The sequence below is a fragment of the Balaenoptera musculus genome, chromosome 15 (genome assembly GCF_009873245.2).
Source record: "Balaenoptera musculus isolate JJ_BM4_2016_0621 chromosome 15, mBalMus1.pri.v3, whole genome shotgun sequence".
Classification (NCBI taxonomy): Eukaryota; Metazoa; Chordata; class Mammalia; order Artiodactyla; family Balaenopteridae; genus Balaenoptera; species Balaenoptera musculus.
The window spans coordinates 14683814-14707838 of NC_045799.1; the positions used below are offsets into that span (position 1 = coordinate 14683814).

Consider the following 24025-nt stretch of genomic DNA (forward strand, 5'->3'; position numbering starts at 1 on the left):
ATCGCAGCCTCCATAACCCCCAGGCTTTGCTCTATCGCTACCCCTACTGCTCTGCATTTCAAGTCTGTTGACAAGTATGGTGACCAGCTCCAAAGAGCTCCTTCAGAACACAAATCATTAGTTATTTATCTTTGTTATTTATCCCTGCCCCCAGAACCCTGGACAGTAGCGAACACATAGACATCCAGGAAATAGTAAATGAATTAGTAGATTTTAAAGAAAAAGGAAAGGAAAGTATCATTATCTTAAAGGAAATCAGACACCACTCATGCTTCTTGAGTTGGAGTGACAAGAGAAAGGTGAATTATAAGAGAGTGAGTTGACAAGCAAGCCCTGTGGCCTCCCTCCCACAAGGCCCCTTGCCCAGGTTTCAACTCCCCCGCCAGGCCTGCTTCCCAGAACCCGGCCCTCCACGCCCACCCCACCCCCCCCCAGAACAGTATCCCTCCCTGATCCCCTTACTTACTTGTCCCGAAGGACGACCCCCTCGATGCAGGCCCCAAACAGAACAACGGAGCTGATGTCTGCAGCAGAGGATGAAGGAGAATCCCCAGGGTGGCGCTCCCCTTCCTCCCCACCCCTCCTGAGCCAGCCAGGTGAGGCAGCAGCTTCAGAAGCCGTCCGTCTAGCCCTCCCCACCCACGGTGGTCCCAGCCCAGCAGTGAAGGATACAGACAGCGGAGGTGGTGGCGATGGCCAGGATGGTGCCAGTGGGAATTGACTTCTGGGCATCCCGCAGGTCCCCAGAGCGGTTAGAACCAGCCATGATCCCTGTGAACAGAGGAGCAGCTAGGACAGGAGCCACAGGAGACCAGACAGACTGAGAAGAAAGGACATCAGCCTCAGAGTCAGGAAGCCAGGGACCTAGTCCTGGTCCACTGACTCCTATGAGAACTTGGGCGTGTTACTTGGCTTCTCCGGGCCTTAATTCCCTCACCTGTCTGTCCAGTGGGAACTGAATTGTTGGCTCCTGCCTATGTAATGGGGCTGTTGGACTCAGAAACTCCCCACATCATGACTGACTCTCTCCCTACCCATCCACTCCCAGCCAGAGTCCTCCCTTTCTGAGCTCCCCTTCACCTGTGACTGAGGGGAAGTAGATGCCAACCAGCAGGGTGAAGTAGGAGGTCATATCGCTGAAGACATAGGGATGGTCCATGTCGACAGGGGTACCATCTGCCAGGCCCACCGAGGGCATCCCACGCCTTTCCACAATCACCCCCTTGGTCAGGTAGGAGCTCCAGAGGTTCTCTGTGGGAGAGACAGGATGCTCAAGGAGAAGACCAGACGTCAGGGTGCCAGAGCTCTGGGGCCAGGAGGTGGGGTGGGCAGAAAGAAGGGTCAAGGTCAACCACCTCTCACTCCCCCTGGGCCTTATTTCCACCAACATTTCCTAAGCTCCCGCTTTGGGCCAGGTCATGTGCAGGGGCTTTGCACATGAATCAGATCTAGTCCTTGCTCTCAAGTGGTCCAATCTACTGGGGGACATAGACACACACAACTCAGGCTGATTCAGTGTGTCCCAAACTGATCTCACCACCCACTCACTCCAAATGACTCCTTTCCTATATCCCTTATTTTGGTAAATGGCTCTACCATCAACTCAGACAGCTTGACATTGCCCTCAACTGCTCCCTTTCCCCATCTCCATTTCAAAACCATCTCCAACTCCTGTCCCTTATTCCTCCTAAATATTTCTCAAATACGCCCCTTCTCTCCTTTCCAGGGTTCCTCCACTTCTGCACTAAATGTCAAATTTAGTGATAATTGTGATGAGAACAGGCAATTCTTGTGTGGAGGGCTGTCCTGTAGCATTGTAGGGTGTGTAGCAACATTCCTGGCCTCAGCCACCAGATGCCAGTAATAACCCTTCAGTTGTGATAACCCAAAATGTCTCCAGACGTTGCCACGTGTCTCCTGGGGGGCAAAACAGCCCTGGCGGAGAGCCACTGTGCCATTCCCACCGCTGTCACTCCATCACTCCAGGTAAGAAAACCACCATCTCTCACCTGGACTGAGCATCAGCCTCCTCCTAGACTCCCTGACTCGGTTCCGTCTCTGCTTTTAGCCCATCCACGTTAGCAGCCAGAGTGAACCTTCACAAACAACAAGCTGACCCCGTCCATCCCTTACTCAGAACCCTTTGGTGGCTGTTCATTGCCCTCAGAACACTGTCCAAACTCTTCAACATGGCTTCCAGGGCTGACCACAGTCAGGCTCACGCCAGCCTCTCCAACATCATTTCTTGATTGCCCTTCCTTCCTTTGTACTTTATGCCCCAGTCATACCAAATTGCCTGTGGTTGGAAGGACACAATATGCTCTTCTGTGTCTGCATGCTTTTAGGCAAGCTGTTCTTCTGCCTGTAATTCCCTTATTCCCTTTGTATAACTGAAAATCTCTTATTTGTCCTTCAAAACCCTTCTCAGATGAGTCCAGGAAGCCTTGTCTCACCACCTTATACACATGACCACTCCCTCCCTTGGGAGGTCTCTGTTCATTGAATGCCCACCTACACATGTCCTAATTTATTTGCTATTACATCTGTCTCTGCTATTAGACTCCTTGAGGCCAAGAACTGTCACTTACTTATGTTGCGTTCCTGGTGATCAATGCAGTGCTAGGCAGTTAGCAGGTACTTAGTGAATACTTGTTAAGCTGATGACTTTCTTTCCCACTAGGTGGTAAGGTACGCGAAGGCTCCCTTTCGTCTCTACCTCTCCGTGATCCCAAGGATAGAACATGGCCCAGAGTAGGTGCTCAATTAAAACGGATCGAATTTAACTGAATCCCAAGGAGTCCCTTAATCCTGTTTAAGCCACAATCCCTGCAGCATCCCCTGGACACCAGACCTCTTCCCTCCCTCAGACCTTTGATGAGGCCACTGGCAGCGCCAGGAATGCCCTGGATCTCCGTGACATTGTTTCGGGTGAAGTACTCATCACAGGTGGCGTTGAGGAATCGGGAGGAGCAGAAAAGGCCCCAGAGCCGTGTGGTCACTGTCTCATTTCCTTCCCAAGCCAGCTTGGCACAGACATCAAAGCCATGGCGAGACAGTGTGCGGTTCCCCAGGAGGCAGATCCTAGGGAGAGAAACAAGGCAGGAAGGTGGTGAGGGACGTAACTTTGCCCTGGTTTCACAGTAGAACCGCCATGAGAGCACTAAAAACATAGATGCCAGGGCCCCATATCCAGAGATTCTAATTTTAATTGGGATGGAGCCCAGGATCTGTGTTTTTTCAAAGCTCCCCACAAGTGATTCTTTTCTTTCCCCCAGGCCCTGGCAGTGAAAGCGCCGAGTCCTAATCCCTGGACCGCCAGGGAATTCCCTCCCCCCAAGTGATTCTAATACGCAGCCACGGCAGAGAACCACTGCTTTCGGGCAATGCTGTTTCAGCATCGTGGACAGCAGTCTCCGTGTGCCGTTCTTCTGGGCAGTGAGATGTAGGGGAATGTGCCCTAGGGAGAGAGGCAGAACCAACAGGGATCTGAGCCCCTAGACCCTCTCTTCTATGTCCTTTCCCATGATAGAGAAGGTGTTTAATACTAAGAGGTTGTCCCATTCCAGAAGGTTGTCTCCACCCAAGAAAGGTTCCCTAACACAGACCGGTCTTCCCTTTAGAAATTGTTCCACCTGGCTCTTCCTAAGTCCACCTCACCAGCAAGCCATTGACCCTCACAAGGAAAACTGTGCACACCTCCAAAAAATGTTATCCCATCCTAAAGAGATTTCCCTTAAACCAGGAGAGGTTTTCCCCCCCCAAGGGAGTTTATTGTAAATCCACAACCACTCTGATTCTGAGGGATGGGGGCAGGGGGGTTGGCAGAGACTAGTGTGAAGCCCCTGAAACCAGTCCGGGGAGGAGGAGGAGGATGCCTGAGGCTCAGGGCAGCAGCACTTACGGGAAGTTGGGTGGGTCAAAGGCAGATTTGATGACCCCGGCATAGATGGCCAGGATGGAGAGGATGACACAACCCAGGAAGACAAGGGCAAACTTGTTGACATACTTGACGCCCACGAATACCACGGTGGCCATGCAGGTGAGCACACAGGTGCCATACACACGCATATTGTTCAGCAGGGCTGCTGCCTCCCCGCTGGCATCTTCTGCCTTAAAAATGGCCATAGCTGGGAAGAGGTAAGCCTGTGGGAAAGGGGTGAGGAGGTCAGGTAAGTAACCCAGTGAGAACCAACTAAGAATCACCCCAGGGAAATAACCTGAGGTGCAGGCAGGGCTTTGGAGAAAAGATACTCATCACAGCGTATTTACAGTAGTACAAGACTGGAAATGACATCCAATGATAGGGGAATAGTTAAGGAAAGCATGGTCTATCCTGCAAGGACTATTATACAGTCATTAAAAGATTGTATTGCAAAGATGTTGGGAGCAATTATTAAGTTCTATTATTTTGTTATCAAGTATAGTTCTTAATGATTATTTATTGTTTTTATTATTTCAGTAAGAAAGGCAGATATAAATTAGACATTTCATCCCTAGAGGATTGGGTAAATAAATCATGATATTTCCGAATAGACTATGTAGCTGTTAAAAAGGACAACATAGATTTATATGAACTGACTCAAAAAGCTATCCATGTTATATTAGGTTAAAACAATCAATTTTTAAAAAGAATGTGTCTTATCTCATTTTTGTAAATATATATGTGTACTTACATGTGACTATATACACACATAGGTGTATATATGTCTGTCTGTGTGTAGATACATCAAAATGTTAACAGTCGTTTCCCCTGAATGGTAAAAATGTGAATAATCTTTATTCTTTTTGCACATCTGTATTTTCCATAATTTCTATACTAAATATTAATATATTTATATTCTTACAAAAGTTATTTTCACTTGTGATATTTGCAAAGAGAGTTTTGCATTATTAGAGAAATATATAGAGTTATATTTTCTAAAGACAGAATACAATATCACAAAGAAAAACAAAAACTAGAAGGATACACCAAAATGATAATGATGATTTGCTTTAGGAGATTGTTATTTCCTTTTTTACATTCTTTGATTTTTTTCCAATTTTATGCAATGGGTAGAATTGCTTTTATAATAGTTTTTTGATTTTGTAAAAGCCATAGAGGTCTATTATTATTCTCTCATAATTTGGCTTTTTGGGTCCTTTATTCCCCATTTATCCTCCTGCCCCTGGACTCCTCCATTCCATCCCAAAACCAGAAGCTGCAACATCTATTAGTTCTAGTTCTCTGAAGCCGAGTGGTTGGGTGGACAATCATGGGCTTCAGGGTCAGAAAGATACAGGTTCATATCCCTTCCATACATCCCTTAAACTCTCTGAGCCTTGCTTTCCTCATCCATAAAATGGGGACATCTTCTAACTAATGCAAGGGTCGTGAGGATAAAATAAAATGATACATTGAAGGCCACGGGGCCTGGGTAGAGTAGGGGTTTGGGAAATAAAGGTCAGCCCCACTTTCTATATACCAAGGAACCCTCTTCAGCTCCCACCTCACCTCCTCCTGCAGGGGCAGGAAGAACTGAGACCAAAGTCAGCAGCCATCCACTTCGAACACTGCCCAGGGACCTGACTTCTCATCAGTCACTGCTTCTAACAGATCTCTTTCTCAGCTCCCTCTTCTTCTCCTCTGCAATCCGCTAGCCATCAGCCCTCTACCACTAACGTTCACAGAGCGCTTAGCACTGTCCCTGGCACACAGTAGGCAATCCTTGTGTGACATGACTTATTATTTCTTATTTCATGATTTTACTCTTCCCAACCCACCTCTGCCACTTGGTAGCTGAGTGACCTTGAGCAAGTCATTTCACCTCTCTGAGCTTATCATTTGTAAAATGGGCATAATAATACTTAAACCTCATGAGGATTCAAGCTAATGACTGTAAAGCACTTGGAACTCTGCTGAGAGCACAGTGGGTGCCTGATAAACGACAGCTGTTCATGTTACATAATTAGTGTATCCTGTCTCCCCAACTAGATTGTGAACTCTTTCAAGGCAGAACCATGTCTGATCTTCCCTTGGCCTTACTTAGTGACCCGGCCTACAGGAGGCGTCCAGGGAGCATCAGTTAACTGACTGACAGCCTGGGGCCCACACCTCCTCCTCGGCCCCTCTCACCAGCAGGATTTCGATGGTGCCCAGGATGTACATGGCCCCAGCAAACGTAGTGCCCAGGTAGAAGCAGAGGCCCACAGCGCCCCCAAACTCTGGACCCAGAGACCTGGAAATCATGTAGTAGGAGCCGCCAGCTGCAGAAAGAACCCAGTATCAGCAAGAGGTTCGAGGGGCACTGGGCTGCCGTAGGGGATGAGGGAGGATCAGAGACAGTGGTGGGAAGGGTGTTGCTCTGGGCCTCCCAAGCCTTACAAGCTGTAGCCCTAGGACTGAAGGGAGACCCAGCCAGACACTCTGAGTGGCTTTTATAGCACTCATTCCCATGTTGCTAATTACCCCTCTAAGGAGGTCATGGCTCAGAAAATAGGATGATGGAGAGGAGAGTCTCAGGCAAAGGGAGGAGATCTTGCATTGACCCCATTCAACACCATCAACACCTCCGTCCCCTCCCCTTCACACGGCTGCCCCCATCTGTCCCACGAAAACACCGTAACCCAGCACCCGAATCTGCAGTATTGCCTCTCTGGGGTCCTGATGGCACCCAAAGCCCAGGACACTGTCCCTCCTTCCAACTACTCAGGCCTCCCTCCCAACCATCCAGGTGCCTTCCCCTCCAAGAAGCCCCACTCACATACCAGGCACAACACCATTGGTTGCAATTGCACTCATGGAAATGGCCGTGAGCATCGTCTGTGAGGAGAGAGATCGTCAGAGTGGCGAGTAGGGTGGGGGCCAAACCTTCTACCCCATAAACACCCGCCAGACCCACAAGTCCTCTTCCACCGAGCTTGTCCTCGGTCCTGTTCCAACTCCTACTCCTGCCAAGTCCTTCTTGTCCAGAAAACCCCTTCTTCACCAAGCACATGAAAGAGACGCAAGCTATAGCATCAGAGAGCTCTGGAAACCCCAGCTTGGCTTCTGACCAGCTGTCTGACCGGAGACTAGTCACTTCAGTTCTCTAAGCCTCAGTTTCTTCATTTATTAAATAGGCAGGTGTACTAGCTTCAACACTGGCTACTCACACGCAGAGGGGGCTCAAGGGTCACGTGTGAGGAAACGTAAATGTCATGAGAAGTAGGTGTTTAGTGAACATGTGATTTTTTAGAGAGGATGGGAATAATTCAGTTACAAAGCTGTTTGGGACCCGTAATCCCATTTTTTGTGAGTCAAGACCTACCAAAATGTTAACTACTGTGAGACTGTAGGTGAATTTTATTTATTAGTGTACACCTATCTTTTTCATCAATGAGTCTGCGGTACCTGTGTAATTACACACAAGCGCGCACACACACAGCCAGGTGAAACCTGTTAATGGCCATCAGGCACTAGCCTGTGAGATGCTGGAAGGACCAGTCAGACCTAATTTACTCTCAAAGATTACACGCAGTGGTTCCTATAAAAAGATCAGGTCTCATGCTTCCCCCCCCCTCCCCCTCCCACCTCCAGGTCCCTGCTCAGCCCCAGCTGTCAGGGATCAGGAGAGGGGAGTGTGTCACTCACACAGGAGCAGCAGATGAAGACCATGCAGAAGGACTCCATGATGCCTGCAATGCCCACCACCCAAGTGAGTCGCAAGAAGAGGATGACACCAAAGATGTTCTGCAGGCACGGTAGGTACACGCCCATGAAGGTACCCATGCGCGGGGCCTGCCAGGGAGGCCAGCGTCAGTTTCTGCAGCCCCCCCAATCACTACCAACACCCCAGGCCCACTCCTCCTACCCCGGTCCCTCCATCCCCTACTTTCCTCTTCTCTCCATCCCCATCCCTTCATCCCTCTTCCCTCTGATTCTCATCTCACTTCCCTCCTCCCTTCAGGCCTCCATCACCTATCCTTCAAGCCACCCCTCCCTCTCCCCTCCATCTCTATCCCTCACCTCCCATCCCTTCCCCTCCCTCAGCGTCCGCCTCCCATCCCCCCTCTGTCTCCATCATCCATCCCTTCATCTGAATTCATTTTTCCTCCCCCACCCTCTCTCCCCTCCCACCCTCCTTCCTCCCTCAGCCCTTCTTCCCCAAGACCCTCACCTGCACCGGCTTCTTTTTTCCACCCTCATTGTTTTCTGCCTCTTCATGCTCCCTACTTCCCTGGGGCAGGTTGGTGTAGTTGGCCAGGCCACTAAGCAGGGAGGACACCATGGGGCTGGTGTCCATCTCCTCCTGGGGAGGGAGGTTGTCAGTGTTGGGAGGCTAGGGCCTGGGGGTGGGGGGTGAGCTAGATGGTAGGAGGCCGAGAGAGATGGGGACCAGGAGGGCAAACCGTTGAGGCTGGGATGAGATGAGCAAGGAGGGGGAACAGGCAAGGAGAACAGGGAGGGAGGGGGTTAGGGTAAGAAGGGGGGTAGCAGGGGAAAAGGGGAGGAGAAGAAATGGCAGGGAGGTTCCAGGAAGCAGGTGGACCTGAGGGAGAGATGGAGAGGAGGGGACTGCTCCCCAGGGAAGGAGGGAGGGAGTGGCTGACGAAGGCGAGGTGAACTGTGGCTGGAGGCCCAACTCCCCTAGCAACCCACCTCAAACAGGGCCATGTTCTTGCCATCATACTCCTTCCCCTTCTCTGTGTCGGTGCTGTTGATGAAGGGGCTGCTCTCCTTGGGGTTGCCATCACCTGAGAAGGCAGAGGAGTCAGGGGCCTGGCACCAGCTGGTTGTCGCCCACATACCTGGACGTCCAGCTGAGAGGCCACTTTAACTCTCTGCACATTGGAAAACTGGAGCTAATACTGCCTCCCTTGCAGAATTTGAGTTGACAGCGCATACGAAGAGCCTAGCGCGCTCCCTGGCTCGTATGGGGTGTTTAATGAACGTGGAAGTGCTCCCTTGCTCTTGGGGGTCCTACTTCATTCATCAGGGCACCCTAGACTCTCCAGCGTCCCCTCCTTGACCATAACTAGCCCATCCTGGTGTTTGGGGGTGGGAGCACGCTCTTTCCTAGGGGGGAAGGCAGAGAACACTGCAGCTGGGGCCCTAAGGCTACTCGACCTCTTGGAAGAGTGACCCCCTTGGGCATCTCCTATGTCCCTCATTCATCTTCAGGCAAAGAGTATTTACTGGATGTCTCCTGTGTGCCAGTGTGGGCATGGGCGTGGGGGAGTAAAACACAGAATAAGACACCATCCTAGCCCTTGGGGAACCCAAAGGCAGGGGAGATAAACCAGCAGCCAGGAATTTCCAACCCAGAGTGATCAGGTCCGCGGTAGAATATGAAAGAAGAGCTGGGGTAACACAGGAGAAGCATTCAGCCCAGCCTGGGAGGTCACGGAAGGCTTCCCAGAGGAAGTGACGTGTCAGCTGAGAACTGAAGGATGAGTAAGAGCTAGACTGGGAGGGAGGCGGGAGGGTGTTCCAGGCAGATAGAACAGCAGAACAGCATGTTCGATGGCCCAGAGGTGAGAGTGAGAGGAGTGGGTTAGAGGAGCTGGAAGAAGCTTGATCTGGCAGGAGTCTAAGGAAGGGGCATGGTGGGGTGGGGGGCAAGGATGGGGAGTAGCATGTAAAAAAAATGAGGCTAGGAAGGTAACTGTGGGCCGGGTCCTTAAACGACTAGCCGGCCATGTTAAGGATTTTGGACTTCATCCAGAGGACAATGGGAAATCATTGAAGAGTTTCAGGCAAAAAAATACCATGAACAGATTTGTGTTTTAGAGCAATTGCTCTGGCCTTTAGATGAAGAATACAGAAGCTAGTTAGGGACTTTCAGAAATCTGGGCAAGGGCCAATGATACCCAGACCAGAAGCAGTGTGGAACAATGAATAGACTCCAGAATTATTGGCACACATTTCTATGCCACATATTTGAGGATATGGGAAGGAGGAATCTAGGATAATGCCTGGGTTTCTAGCATGGGTAAATGGGTGGATATGGTGCTATTTAATAGACAGGGGAAAGAAGGAGATTGGGGGTGGGGAAGTTGCTGAATTTGATTGCTGGTGAGGCGCTATAGGACACTCAAGTGAATATGTCCAGAATCACTTGGATGTACGGATCAGTCTGGGGCCCAGGAGAGAGGCCGGACAGGAGGAAGACATGGGGGTAGCCCATGAAAAGGGGTGTAGGAAGTGTGTGAAACCGTGTGCCTGGAGGAGATCACCCAAGAAGAAAGTCTCTAGGGCATTAAGGAGAGGGTCCTTTCAAAGAGATATAAGGGGCCCTCCACAGACACACTCCCTTGGCTCCAGCCATCACACTTTCTCAGTTTCAGGGCTGAATCCCAGCAGTAGATATCTCTTTGGACTCCGGAGAAACTCTCCAATGACCAAAACAGAAGTGAAGTTGAGGCCCTACATATTCTGAATTTCCTGTCCCCTCATCTCCTGATCTCTCTCTCTCTCTCTCTCCCCATCTCCCCAAATCCTCCCCATCCTCTCCTCCTGGAAACCTTCCTTCGTCTCTCAGCCAGGGTCCATCCCCAGAGCATGACCTGCTATAACCCATCTCATCCCGACTCAGAATTGTGGAAGTGACGCCGCGTATCCTCAAGGGAAACCCACCACCCTCTCCTGTCGCCACGTCCACTTCACTCGTCAAGCCAAGCACTGCTCCCAACAGGGGCCTCCCCCAGCTCACTCTTCTCCTCACATATGGGGGTTCCTGGGACTCGCAGACCGGTCCTCCCAGTGGGAGCCTGGCATGTAATAGGCGCTCAGGAAAAAGTCTGTGGAGGTGAATTCCCCCAGGCTCCCTTCCTGACCCCCAGCGTCTCAGAAGAGCTGTTTGGGGCCAGAGGAAAGGAGAAATAAAAGCGAGGTGGGTCCCTCCTCCTTTTAAAACGCTGGCAAGATGCCTCGTGTTCCTATCACACTATGGCGGTAACTAGAGGGGTTGAAGGGGGATGAGGTGAGAAGAAATTTCTTAATGGTTAAGAAAACAGGCTGGAGCCAAGGAGATTTAGGTTCCAGTCCCAACTTTGGTGGCTGTGTCGACACGTTGGGCAAGTCACTTAAACTAAGCCTCAGTTTCCTACTTTGCAAAGGGATAATAATGTGTTTAACTCATAGGGCTGTTGTGGGGGTTAAGTAAAATAATGCCTGTTGGGCGTGCCTGGCACCTAAGTGTAGCTACTGCCGTTACTGTTACAATTACGATTACTAATAGACGTGGTACCCCGTCCAGCCTGGGCTCCCTATCCCACACGCCTTCCCCGGCAGCAAGATTTAGGGGCCCTGTGGGACTGGGTCCCTCTCTCCACAGCGTCCGCTCTTAGGGGCAGGACAGCCAGACACGAGAGCCCCCCATTCCTTTCACACCCCCTCCTCTCCTTCTTCGTGGGGGCGCGGGGCGCGTGCAGGGTGGGAATGGGGGGCGTCCCGGCCCGAGACCCGGCATCTAAGCAGCCCCGCGCCGGTCTCCATGGCGACGGCGCGGGCAGAGAGCGCCGCGCGGAGCAGAGCCGGCCACGCGCCCGCAGCGGCTTATGTAACGCGACGCGCAGCGCGGAGCCAGACTCCCGGCCGGATCCCAGCCCCGAGATGAGGGCAGGGGAGGGGGCGGTTCGTAGGCTTGTCCTGGGTCCCGCCTTTCCACCCGCCGCCTGAGTGGGACGCCAGGCCCCCGGTCTCGTCTGCCAGGGCTGATTTTGTCCCCTCCCTGGAACACCGGTTGAAGGGGAGGGGTGAGCTTCATGAGTTCTCAGAGGAGCAGGACTACGAAGGGGGAACTCGCCCTGATTCCCCAGAGCCAGGAGTCAGGATGATGGGAGAGCGCCGTGAGGCGCGCGCGCGAGAAGCAGGGCCAGACTGAGGCTGAGCCCTCTCGGCCCCCGCCCCCGCCCCCTGGGAGCTCTCAGCCCGAATTGGCTTTCAATTAAGCGGCGGCGGCCAGAGCTCCCGGGGAGGAAACAGGCTAGCGGCGCGGGCTAAGGAGCCTCCCCTGGGGGCCTGGGGCCAGGCCTGGGGGAATCCCCAAGCCAGATCGGGGGAGTAGGGGAAGGCGTCAGACCCCAAGAGGAAAGGAGACCTGGGGGCCAGAGACAATATCCTTGTGTTCTTTAGTCCACAGGAGCCTTCTTACTCTGGTCATTCCCACCTCCCCGAGGTCAGGACCCAGGTCCCCTCCTACATTTCCAAGAACCTAAGTTCAGAGATGCCAGTGGTTCTCGGTCTGGTGGTCTTCCCTCAAGCCCAGTAGGTCCTGAGAGCCCCCTATCATCGTCTCCAGGCACCACTGGGAGGCCTTCTTTCTCTCTCTGGGACCCAAAATGCCAGACCCAGGTCCTGGCCACTCTAGTTCCAGATCCTGGACACTGATATCTGGGGAGAAAGTCTCCCCATGAGCCTGCTACACGCAGAGTCTGGAAAACTTATGGGGAGGGGGTAGAACTGAAGGGAGTTCCTAGACTCCTGCTCCACACACAGAGGCCACTTTTCTAGGCCACGTGAGACCCCATGGAAATCCCATGGCGCCCTCAGGGTAGAGAAAGCAGGGACTGGGGGATTGGACCCATACCCCGTGTCTGCGGGAGCAGAGGCCCCCCTCCTCAGAGTGGTGACATCTGAAGGGGATCCCAGGTGGAAATGGCCCCCCTTCGTTCCCTAGGAACCGCGACGGGATGCCGGGCTCTGCTGAGGACTCGACTTCGCCAAACCCCCTCCCTCCCGCAGCCTAAGCCTGCTGTGGAGGAGGGCGGCTGCGGATTGAGGTAACCTCAGGGTCACTGTGGAGATGGATGAGTTAGGCAGCTAGTAGTTCCTACCCGTACTCAGCCTCAGGGAGGAAGAAGGGGTGTCAGACAAAGGATCGGGGACCCTGGTGTCCACAGACTTCCCAAGCGGCCCCTTGGCTCTGACTTGAACCCAGGATCCGGAGGACTTCAAGGCCAGGCTGCCGGTCCCTGGAAGACCCTGCTCTTTCAGCCTTGGGCCATCCCTGGGGGAGGTCTGCAGGAGTCTCGGCCCACAGGGTCAAGCAATGCCCAGGGGAGCGTTTGAGGCGCTGAGCGCAGACAGCCAGAGCGGGAGGCGCGCTAGTGCGCAAGGGACGCAGCGCCGCTGGAGGGTGGGGGCTGGGGGCAGCTGACAGCCGTGCTGGGTGGCTGAGACCGCGTGGGGGGGGGCGGTGGGGGGCCCGAGAGCCCGAGGGGGTGGCTGGCCTCGCAGACCTCGGAGCAGGGAAAGCGCGGAGGAGAGCGGGAGCCGCGACGGACTCGCTCCAAGCCCCTCTGCTCCTAGCGAGTCTCCGCACCCGCCGCAGCGCGTCCGCAGTGTCCGCGCCACGGCGCCAGGAATTCGGCCGCTGGGACCCCATTCCCGAGGCCTCACTGGGGAAGCTAGCAGAGCTGACTGGAAAGACTCCCCCCTGCCCCGCCCTTGAAACCACACTGCTATGCCAGGGTACCCAGAGGAAGGGGAAAGGGGGAAGAAAGGAGGGTGATCTTGCTACCCGTCCCGAACCCACGGGAACGCGAGAGGGAGAAGGAGATTCCGCAAAGTAGAGCTGAAAATCCCCGGAGGGGGTACGCTTCGGTCTGAGGTCGGACCCCGGGCAGCTTTGGGGGAGGAGGCCCGGACCGCATCAAGTGACCCCTTAAGGAGACACCGCAGCCGGACGGGGGCTGTCATATGGCTCCAATCCCCCCATAGGCACCTTCCCCCCATCTTTCAGCTGGAAGTCTCAGAGCGAGGGACTGCCGCAGACTGCGCCCCCCGCAACCCCCGCGCTCTGCGCCAGGACGCCAGGGTCCCTCCTCGGGAAAAGGAGCCCTCCTCCCTCCCGTCGAGCTACACGTCAGCCCGTTCTAGCTCTTCCAACCCCTTCCCACCGCCTCCCCCGCTTAGCTAACCCACGTCTGCCCCCGGGCCGCGGGCAATGGCAGCCCCTTGGCCCCCAGCCCTGTCCCCGGGCGCGGCGCATTCCAGCACCTCATACAGTGCCTGGCGCATTCCAATGGAGCTGGGCTCCAGGCCGCCTTGGGCGCCCACCGCCCCGGTCAATCCCCGCCTCTCCTCTGAAGGAGGCGGCCCCCGCTCTGCCTCTAACCCCAGAGCCGCTTCCTCTCCTCGCCGCCCCCGGACCGCTGCTTACCAGGGTTGGCTCCCCCATCGCCGTCTTCGCAGTCCGTCAGGTTGTTTAGCATGGTGGCGGCGCGGCGCCGGGCCCGGGGATGGCTGCGCCGCCTCACCCGCGCCCCTCTGCCTGCCTTCGCCGCTCTCTCGCTCGCTCTAGCTCTCTCTCGCTCTCCGCTCCACGGAGGAAGAAGCTGCAGTGCCCGCCCGCCCGGCGCACACACACTCGCACACGGACACACGCTCACACCCGCGCGCGCCCCCTCTCAGCGGCGGCGCTGCTCACCTCATCCCGTATGCAGGAGGCATGAGCCACTGGCGGGGTTTTGCGGGGGGGAGCGCGGGAGGGAGAAAGAAGAGGGGACGAGGGGCGGGCAGTGCGCTCTTGGAGGCCCCCTCGCACGAAAACTGGGGGCTTGCGCGGGTGGGATGGAGAGGGTGCTGCGGGGGATGGGGACCTCGCCTCCCTTGAGCAGACGTAGCTCCGCCCGCCCCCCACTCTCCGGCGCAGGCGGGGCCGGCACGTGGGCAGGTGCCATCCCGCGCCCTAAAAATAACGGCAGGGAACTAGGTCGCGGCCGCGGGGAGGCGGCCCCGCAGCGGCTGCCTGGCCGAGGGTCACCCTCCCCCTAGAGGGAAGATGAGGGGGGCTGAGGCGGCAGGGGTAGGGCGCCATGGAATATGGGTCCCTGGAGAGCCTGTCTGCAAAGCTGGGAAGGCCAGCCCCGAAGAACGGTGGTGGGAAGGCCAGCCCCGAAGAACGGTGGAGAACCAGACACTCTCCCATAATCACTGTTCAAGAGGTTGGAGCTAGGGATGCGTGGAGGCCAGAGCCTTTAACTGAAGCACTGTGCTGCCCCCATGGGGTTCAGGGTCACGGGCTGAACTGTCTGGCTCATCCTGTCTTAAAATGGGAGGCGTGAGTCTGAGGAGTTGCCGTGAACACTTTACTGTGCTTAGACGGATAGAAGTCTTAGCATCTCACCTCCAAGGCAAATCACTGGAGTCCAAAGACAAGGACCCTCTGACTGTGGAATGACCCTGGGAAGGAGAGGTGGTGAGGAAGAGAGAAGGCAGCAGTGAGGTTTCAGGGAGCGCTGCCTCCCCACTGGGGATGGTGCAGCCTTTGGGGAGGGCAGGCGGGTCGGAGGCTGGCCGGGAACAGAGTGGGGGAGGGGAGAATGAGGCCGCCTGTCGGTTTGGGACCAGATTTTCTCCCGGGGTGAGAGTGTCTAATCCCCTAATCCAGGATTGCTTTCTGAGGATTCCAGAACTGACAGGCTTTCTGTGTTCCTCCCCCTCCCCTGACACCAGTCCCCTAGAGGCTTGATTGTCCTGGGACCCCTCAGCACCCCTAGAATCCAGGCTTGAGCCAGGGATGGAGAGATCTCAGGAAGCGGCATCAGAGGTTTGGACCCTTTGAGTCCCTGGAAAAACCTAAACATCCAAGGAGGAGAGCAGATCAAGGGGAAATGATTTTCAGACTCACCCAAGCCTCCAACACTAGCCCTCTAAATTCCAGGAGAGTTCCAGGGCTGGAGAGGATCGTGTCAATCACCTTAGCTAATGCACTGCTTTCATTTTACAGGTGAAAAAGCTAAGGCCCAAAGGGTGGGGGGCAGATGACTGCCTGTGGATGCTATGCCAGTGAATGGCAGAACTTGGTCTAGAATCCAGTTTCCTTTATTCCAGTTTTGGACTCTTTTCCTCAACATAACCTCTTTTTAAATGGGTCCTGCCTCCAATAGAAGGGACAAGAATGCAGTCATATCCAAACTGCTCAGTGGCCTCTGATCCTTGGCTACTAAGAAAGGAACAGGGACTGGGTCGGAGATGAGCTCTCTCCCTTTTCTTGCGCTCAGACTTCAGACGTGCAGCTGGAGTGGCCTCTCAGCTTGCAACTGGAGGTGGGCCCAGAGACCTTCAAGGATCCTTAAAACACAAAGCAAAACAAAACAAAACTATCCGCACGACCAGAGGCCCAGTTCTAGGATGGGAGTTTTCAGGACCATGGACAGGGCCCGCTGCTCAGATTCCGTTGTCGCATATTTGTCAGTGGCTTCAGATTGGGTCAACCAGAGTCTTCAGCAGCTGACTGAAGGGGCCCTCTGAGGGATCCACCAGTAAGATATCCCTGCCACTGTGTTTTATGGATGCCAGAAGGACTCTTTAGGGTGGAGAGCTAGGTATTCAGACCAGGTGTGAGAATTGGTCCTCTTGGCTTTCCCAGAGAGAAAACCACACACACAAAAAAGTGTAGTGAGTTTGGATTGGTGACAGGGGTTTAAAGGGTTGCAGGTGGGTAGGCCAGTGTGCAAGAATTTCTAAGCACTCCACTCCACACACCACCACCACCACCGCCATCGCCACCATTATGGTTTTCTACTACTCTGTAGAGACAGGTAATATAGTAAAATGTGTAGTATGTTTGTTTGAGAAGTGCTGTGAAGTAAATACTGAGGTTTTTCAGCAATCCCGGGTCTGGGATGTTCCCCTGGGGGTATTTCTCTTCATTTGTGGTCCAGAGCCCTGGCTGCTCAGGGACTGAGCCCGCCCATGGAGAAAAGCTAGATCCCAAGGGAGTATAGGTGAAGGCAGGGGTGATCCCCTTCCCCTGGGTGTCCCATCTGTCCACCCTCACCAGACCTCCTATCTCACAAGGCATCTGGGATTCAGGAGATAGTGGTGCTGTCTGTCCTCTGCCCTCAGACTCTGTGTTTCCTTGGAGGAACTGAGTTCCTCTCAGGGCCTGAGTATCTCCATCTGTAAAATGAAAGGGTTAGGCTGCATAATCTATGGGCCTTCTTCCCACCCTGAAAACTCTCAGTGCTCTCTCAATTTATCTCAGACTAAAGCCAGGGAGCTCTTCATGAGGAGACAAGACCAAGTGAAGAGACAGCCACAAGGGGAGACCCCGGTCCTTTGATTCACACACACCCCCCCCCCCACCTCTCAAGAAGACTGATCCCTATCCTGGCCTCAGGCCAACCCTCTGCAGTGAGGCTTTCAGAAAACACATTGCAGGCACCTCCTGCACTGCCAGCCTGGCCTTGGCCAGTAAGATGACCCTCAGCTCTGAGCCCCAGGAACATGGCTGCCAGCTCAGCACCACTTCCCCACCCAGAGCCCTTGGAAGATCTAGGGCCAGAAGAATCTTCTCATTAAAGCATCACGAGATGCAGAGCTGGGCAGGGTCTTATTTCTAAACTCTGAGTCTCTAAAATTCCTCTCCCCTCCCACCTTATGCTTCTCAGAGAGAAAAAAGGTCAGGGAAGCTGCCTCTTAAATATCAGGATTTGGGAACTGGAAGGAACTTTGTAAGTTATTTTTTTAGTCAGTCCTCATTTATGGGGAAATTGGAGTCTAGAAATGGAAAGGTACAAATTTTCTCCATGAGGTGAACTTGTGGCAGACTGGGGACTAGAATCTGGCTTCCTGACCTGCAGCCCGGGGCCCCAGCCACTGAATCAGGACAAGGAGCTGTCTGGAAGAAACTGGAGCCACCTGACTGGGTCCTCTTTCCATGAAAGGCAGGCACAGTGTTCCTCCTTATGGCTTAATCCCCATCCATCTTTGTCTCTATATCATTAGCCCCACGGCCTAACCCACCCACCCCCAGCTCTGGCCTCATGGAGCCAAGGCCCTGAACTCCTTTCTTCACTCTTCTCTCCCCCACCTGCAGGCCCCATCCTCCAGACCCCAGACCCTTGCAGTGAATTGACGAGTCCGGCACAGAGCACACCCCATACACACAGGGCTCGCAGCAGACACGTCAACCACCATCGTCTCCGTGGTAACCGGGGGCTTAATTAACAGGCTGCAGCCCTGTCACCATGGAAATGGCACCCCAACAGCCCCCCATTCCTCTACAGATTCAGCCCGGCTTCCCTCTTTCTCAATCAGGACCCCTTTCTCACTGTACCCACCCCCATCCCCACCCCACCTGGAGAGCTGGTGCCCGCAGATCGCTCTGGTTCATTGAGAAGAGGGGAGGGGAGATGAGGGGGATGAGAGAGAGAGAGAGAGAGAGAGAGAGCAGCCCATCACCATGGCAACTACAGCCCCGTTCATAACCAGTTTGTTGCCATGGAGATTTCCAGGGCTCACCTTGGGCTGAGGTAGTGGGCCGTGAGGTTCTGAGTCCTGGCTTGAGGAGTGGGTGACTGGAGAACTCCTTGGATAGGCTGGAGATCTCCAGATCAGGTATTTTTACCAATAATTCAGTGTCATTCTTCCCAATTTACAGATAAAGAGACTGAAACATGAGGTTTGGGTATGGGGGAGGTAGAGAACAGCACCCTTCTAGATCATCAAAGAATCTGAGCATTTTTATGGCTAGAAGGACCCTCAGGTAGCTTCCTGTTCAACTTCTTTATACTACAGATGGGGAAACTGAGGCCCAGAGAGGGGAAGCAATGTGCCCAAGGCCACATCACAGTGGCTGTGCTAGAGAGTGGATAGGGGGCATTGTGGTCTCGCTCCATCCCCCTAGCATAAGTTGGCTCCCCCTCACTCCATGGGGACACATCCCAACTCCTGTTAGTCTTAACCAGGCCCAGCTCTCTTCCCAGTGCCCTGTCTTCCTCTATGAGAAACTGAGGCACAGCAGGGAGTGGTGCAAAGGGATGGGGGAGTAGCTCAGAACTGTCACAGTTGGTCCCAGGTTCAATTCTATCCAGCCAAGTCACCATCGATCTTCCCATGGTACAAATGAGGCAACTGAGGCAGGTGGGCTGCCCCCCAGTGTTAGTGGTAGATTCAAGGATCACCTTCTGACTTGCTTCTTTCCTCCCCTGTAAGTCGCATTCCCATCTATAGCTGATCTCCTGGCAGCAGGAAGCACCTCCAGGGTCAAACTCCACTCCCTGGGTCCAGAATGAAAGATAACACTTGTATGTAAATGACCTACAAAACCTCCCCCAACCCTTCCCCCATCTTCCACATGCTGCCATCTCTCCCTAAGGGGCCTGGGTGATGACAACAGGTGGGGAGAGCATCCCCCTGGGGCCAGAGCACTGGCACAAAAACAGCTGTGGGAAAGATACCAGCAGATTTTACGTTCCCCTAGGGAGCTCTTGTGCACTTCCCCATGTAGCGACCTACCAAGGAGAGGTGCTGGAGGCTGTCTCAGGGCCTAAGAGGTTAAAAATCCCCGAATTACTCTCAAGATGGAACTTCAGTAAACTCATGCACACAGGTACCCATCCCACAGATAGACACAGAAATACACACATCAACATGCCAATCAACACACTGGCATACAATGACACACGTAAGCACTGACTCACTGACTGCCCCACAGGTCACCAGAGCTAGCGTGGGATGCTTCTCCCTCAAGACATGCAAAGACACACACACACCGCCTCTGCCACAAGCCCACAGCGTTCCAGATTCACCTCCAATTTGCACACACACCTGCACACCCAACACTGGGAGCCGTATTTTACTTCATTATGCAAGAGCTTGGAAATGGGAATGGGAAGATGGAACAGTCACCTTGGGATAAGAGAGCGAGCCATCTTATTCTCAGGCCAGGGGGTGGGGAATGACAGGAGAGAAGGCAAGGGTAGGGGAAGCAGGAGTCTACAGCCACTCCCCCTCTCATCTGATGAGCAGTAAGCACCTACTAAGTGCCAGGCTGTGGGCTTGGTACTCGGAACACAAAGTTAAAAGGATGTGGTCCCTGCCCTTGAGATGTAGGAGACACACAAGTAAATAACTTCCATCCATTGGGACATGTGCTATAATAGTGCAATGGGCGGGCAGAAGAGGAATGTCTGCCTCTGCCTGGAAGTGAGGGAACATGAAAAAGATTTTCAGAAAAGGTTAAATGAGCTATAACTTACAGAGTGAGGAGGAGTTTCCCTGGCTAATGGAGGTGGGAGAAGGACACGGACAGGTATACCAGGAGCAGATGAGGGAAGGGTTTGAATGACAGACTAAAGGGTTTGCCATTTATCCTACAAGTGATGGGGGGCGGGGGGGGGGTTGTGTGGTGTGAACAGGATTGGAGGCAGGCAGACCAGTGAGGAGGCTGTGGTCATGGCCACGTGAGAGATGATGGAGGTTTGGACCAGGGTGATGATGACAGGAGGAGAGATGTGGCCAGATTCAGGCTAAGTTTTGAAGGTGAAGTGGCCAAGACATGAGGGCCAATCAGATCTGGTGGGAAGAGAAAAGGGGGCGTTGAGAATGGCTTCTAGAGCTCTGACTTTTAAATCTCTAAGAATGGTAAGGCATTCCTGAAAATGAGAAAAGGGGCAGACAGATTATGGGAAAGATGAAGAAAGGAAAGAGCCCCCAAAAATCTGAATGACAACGTCCAGGAGGCGGTTGGTTCACGGGATTGGAGCCATGCTGAAATATAGGCCTCAGTTTGGTCATCTATCCAATGCAGAGGTTCACCAAATAAACCCCTAAAGGGTTTTTGGTGCTTAGTTTTGCTGGGGTCAGGGTGAGCTCACCTGCGGCTCAGCAGCGACCCCTGGCGGCCCGGGGAGGCTCTTCCTCCTCCCCGCGCTGGGGCCACTTCAAGCGAATTCTCCACGTTCCTTCCAGACCTGAGGGGCCCAGAGTCAGGCAGGGGACCCCTGACAAGTGGCCCCTGCGGAGAAGACTGCGTGTGCATCCAGGATGCTAATTCTTCACCGAAGCCTAGAACGATCCCTTCCCTCCTCTCTCTTCTGTACCCTGCATGTAACTTCCATTACAAGATCACTGCAGTGGGCCCTCCAGGAAGACGCCCCCAGAACAGCCTGAGCTCGCTCCACCCACCGCTTGTGGAGCTGGAGTAGAAGGAGCTAAGTGAATCCCCCAGGGACGGGACTAGAGTGCCCACGGAATCCTGCCAGGATCTAGCGGCGCGGGGTCCAAATTTCTCATTCTCCTGTCTTCTTCCCGGGATCCCCAGGCGCTGTCCGCGACGCCTCCTGGGTGACTGAGGATTGGAGACCTAGCGACCCGGACTCATGTTTCCTCCCGCCCTCAACTCCACCCCTATACTACTAGCCCAACCCCTTCGTCTCTGGTCCCGCCCTTTTCTGCCCCCAAAACGAGATAGTCCTGCCTCCACCCATTGGCTGTGGACGCACACGGCCCTCCCTTTCCCTGGTTCCACCTTCTCCCCCTCTGGTCCCGCCCCCTACCCGAGATGACCCCGCCCCTTTATTGCGCTCCGGCCCAGCCCCCTGGACCCTAGCTTCTTTATAAGATCCGCCCCTTCGCCTCTAGCCCCACCCTCTTCCCTGTGTCCCCTCCCACCTCAATGTGGTCCCTCCCTTCATCATTTCCCTTCAGCCTTCCCCCAGTTCCCTAGGTTCCACCTCCTCTCCCTTTTCTGGCCTTCGGCTGGGACCCTCTGCCTACCAGTCCTGGTCCCACCCCTCCCAACAGAAGACCCGCCCACCGTGTCCCCTCCCCTTATCTCGCCCCGCCCCACTCCGGCAGGCCCCGCCCCCTGCGGCCTCTACCTTTGGCGTCTTCTCCTGAGAGGCGACCGAGATCGGTTGCTGAATGCCGGTGGGACTCCGAGTCAGAGGTCCCGGCAGGCCCCGCGGGGGGCAGCGAAGTGACAGTGAACCTGCGGCTCATGGTGCGGAAAGGAGCCGGGCGGCCGCGGTACGGGCCCGGATCGCACAAGTGGCCGCAGCCGGGCTCCAGGAGGCAGAAAGAGCGTATTCCCCCATCCCCGCCGGCCGCCCCCCGCCGGACGCGGCGCCGCGCAGGGTCCTAGTGCCCTCTGTGCTGCGCCTCTGTATCTGGCCACTGCGCTTTGAGGCCCTGGGCTGTCAATTCCACTGGAAGCGCTTGAGGATCCAACCTGCTGCTGAGAGCCACCCCTGCACCAGGAGCCCGGTCCCTCCTCGGCTGGGGTCTCCTAAACACCTGGGTTTAATTCACTCATTCAGCACATCTTGATAGCGCGCCTGTGTTTGAGGCTTTGGTGCTAGGTACTGATACAGCACTGGATGAGATCGACTGGCTTCCTGCCCTCGTGTGGCTCAAATTCTAATGAGTGAGAGGAGAAAGATTACAAGTGAGCAAACGCATAGACAAGATAATTTGAGACTGTGGCTTATGTCAAGAAGAAAAAGTAGGGCCAAGGGGTAATGACTAGGGGGAAGGACTACTTTAGGGGATGGTCTAAGAAGACCTCTCAGAAGATGTGATATTTCACCCGAGCCCTCACTGATGAGAAGGAGCCAGCTAAGCAAAGATCTGGGGGAAGAGCTCTCTAGCAGAGAAAATAGCAAGTACAAAGGCCCTGGGGTGAAAAGAAGCCTGGACTGTTCAGGGAGCAGCAAGAAGGCCAGTGTGTCTGGAGCAGAGTGAACGGAGAGTAGAGTGATGGAGATGAGGGAGGAGAGGAGGGCAGATCGATGGTCTCTTGAAGGCTTCAGGGAGGAGTCTGGATTCTTTTCTAACCTACAAGGGAAGTCATGGGAACTTTTTGAGTAGGGGAATGATGGCTGCTGAGTGAAGACTCAACTAAGGGCAGGAGTGGAAGCTGGGAGTCAATTAGGAGGCTCCTGCAAACCCCAGGTAAGAGGTGATGAGAGCCGGGCTAGGGTGGTGGCAGTTGTCCAATTCCAGATACATTTTGGAAGTAGAACCTACAGGACCTGCTGCTGGATTGGACATTGCATGTAAAGGAAAGAGGAGTCAAGGAGGACTCCTAGACTCTCATGCACTGCCGGTGGGAGTATAGATGGGCATCACCACTTGGGGAAATTGTTCTGTCAGCTAAAGCTGAACTTATACATACCTGTCTACTCAGCAATTCCACTCCAAGGTATATGCCCCAAAGAAATGGCTGCACATGTTCACCAGAAGACATTTACAAGAATGTTCATAGCAGCATTATTTGTAATAGCCTCTAATCAGAAACTACCCAAGTAACCATAAACAGTAAAATGGGCAAATAAGTAATGGTATGTGAATACAGTGAAAACAGTAGTGGGAATGAACAGTCTATAATTCACAAACAATATGGATAAATCTCACAGATATAACATGGAATAAAAGCCAGACACAGGGACTTCCCTGGTGGCGCAGTGGTTAAGAATCCACCTGCCAATGCAGGGGACACAGGTGTGAGCCCTGGTCCGGGAAGACCCCGAATGACGCGGAGCAACTAAACCCGTGTGCCACAACTACTGAGCCTGTGCTCTAGAGCCCGCGAGCCACAACTACTGAGCCCATGTGCCACTACGGCAGCCCGCGGGCCTAGAGCCTGTGCTCCGCAACAAGAGAAGCCACCGCCATGAGAAGCCCGTGCACCACAACGAGCTAGCCCCCCGCTCACCACAACTAGAGAAAGCCCGCACGCAGCAACAAAGACCCAACACAGCCAAAACTAAATAAATAAAATAAATTTATTTTTTTAAAAAAGCCAGACACAAAAGAGTATAGACTGGAAAATACTATTTAAATCAAGTAAAAAATAGTCAAAATCTATCTTTAAGCTGTTAGAAGTAATGGTGGTAACTCTTGGGATGAAGGAGTAGTGATTAAAAAGGGGCATGAGGGGGCTTTTAGGGTGCTAAGAATGTTTTGTTTCTTGATCTGGTTGCTAGTTAGACAGTCGTGTTCAGTTTGTTGAAATGTACACTTATGACGGGTCAAGCTGTCTGAATGTTTGTTACATTAGAGCAATGGTTCTCAACTCGGGGCAGTTTTGCCCACCAGGGAACGTTTGGCAATATTCAGAGACGTTTTTGTTGTCTGGAGGAGGGTGGCACTGCATCTAGTTGGTAGAGGCCACCTGTGCCATCTAGTCCTACACCAAGACTGCCAGCCACGAGCCACAGATTCACCGTCGCCTCCCTGCACTCTGTCGCCATGTTAGGGCCCGTGATAGAGGGAGGGAGACTGACCCTGAATGGGTCCAGCATCTGTCCACGGATCCCACTACCTCCTGGA

The 24025-nt window shown here is 53.9% G+C and overlaps 1 protein-coding gene across 5 annotated transcripts in view; it reads right to left on the reverse strand.

Moving 5' to 3' along the window:
• The window catches only part of SLC12A5 (solute carrier family 12 member 5), a 37902-nt gene extending 16192 nt beyond the window's left edge, over positions 1-21710 (reverse strand). Inside the window, exons 1-11 of one of the 5 annotated variants that reach the window (XM_036824903.1) lie at positions 21574-21710; positions 8618-8712; positions 8136-8267; positions 7610-7756; positions 6745-6799; positions 6113-6243; positions 3902-4143; positions 2870-3081; positions 1081-1251; positions 673-771; positions 467-524 (exon numbers count right to left, since the gene is read on the reverse strand). In XM_036824903.1, coding sequence (XP_036680798.1) covers positions 467-524; positions 673-771; positions 1081-1251; positions 2870-3081; positions 3902-4143; positions 6113-6243; positions 6745-6799; positions 7610-7756; positions 8136-8267; positions 8618-8712; positions 21574-21694 — 1463 coding nt within the window. In that variant the 5' untranslated portion in view covers positions 21695-21710. Of the gene's footprint in view, positions 1-466; positions 525-672; positions 772-1080; positions 1252-2869; positions 3082-3901; positions 4144-6112; positions 6244-6744; positions 6800-7609; positions 7757-8135; positions 8268-8617; positions 8713-14123; positions 14369-14390; positions 14529-21573 lie in introns of those variants that run through there. The other 4 variants (XM_036824902.1, XM_036824905.1, XM_036824904.1 and 1 more) reach the window with 4 other exon arrangements.
• Positions 21711-24025: the final 2315 nt, after the last annotated feature.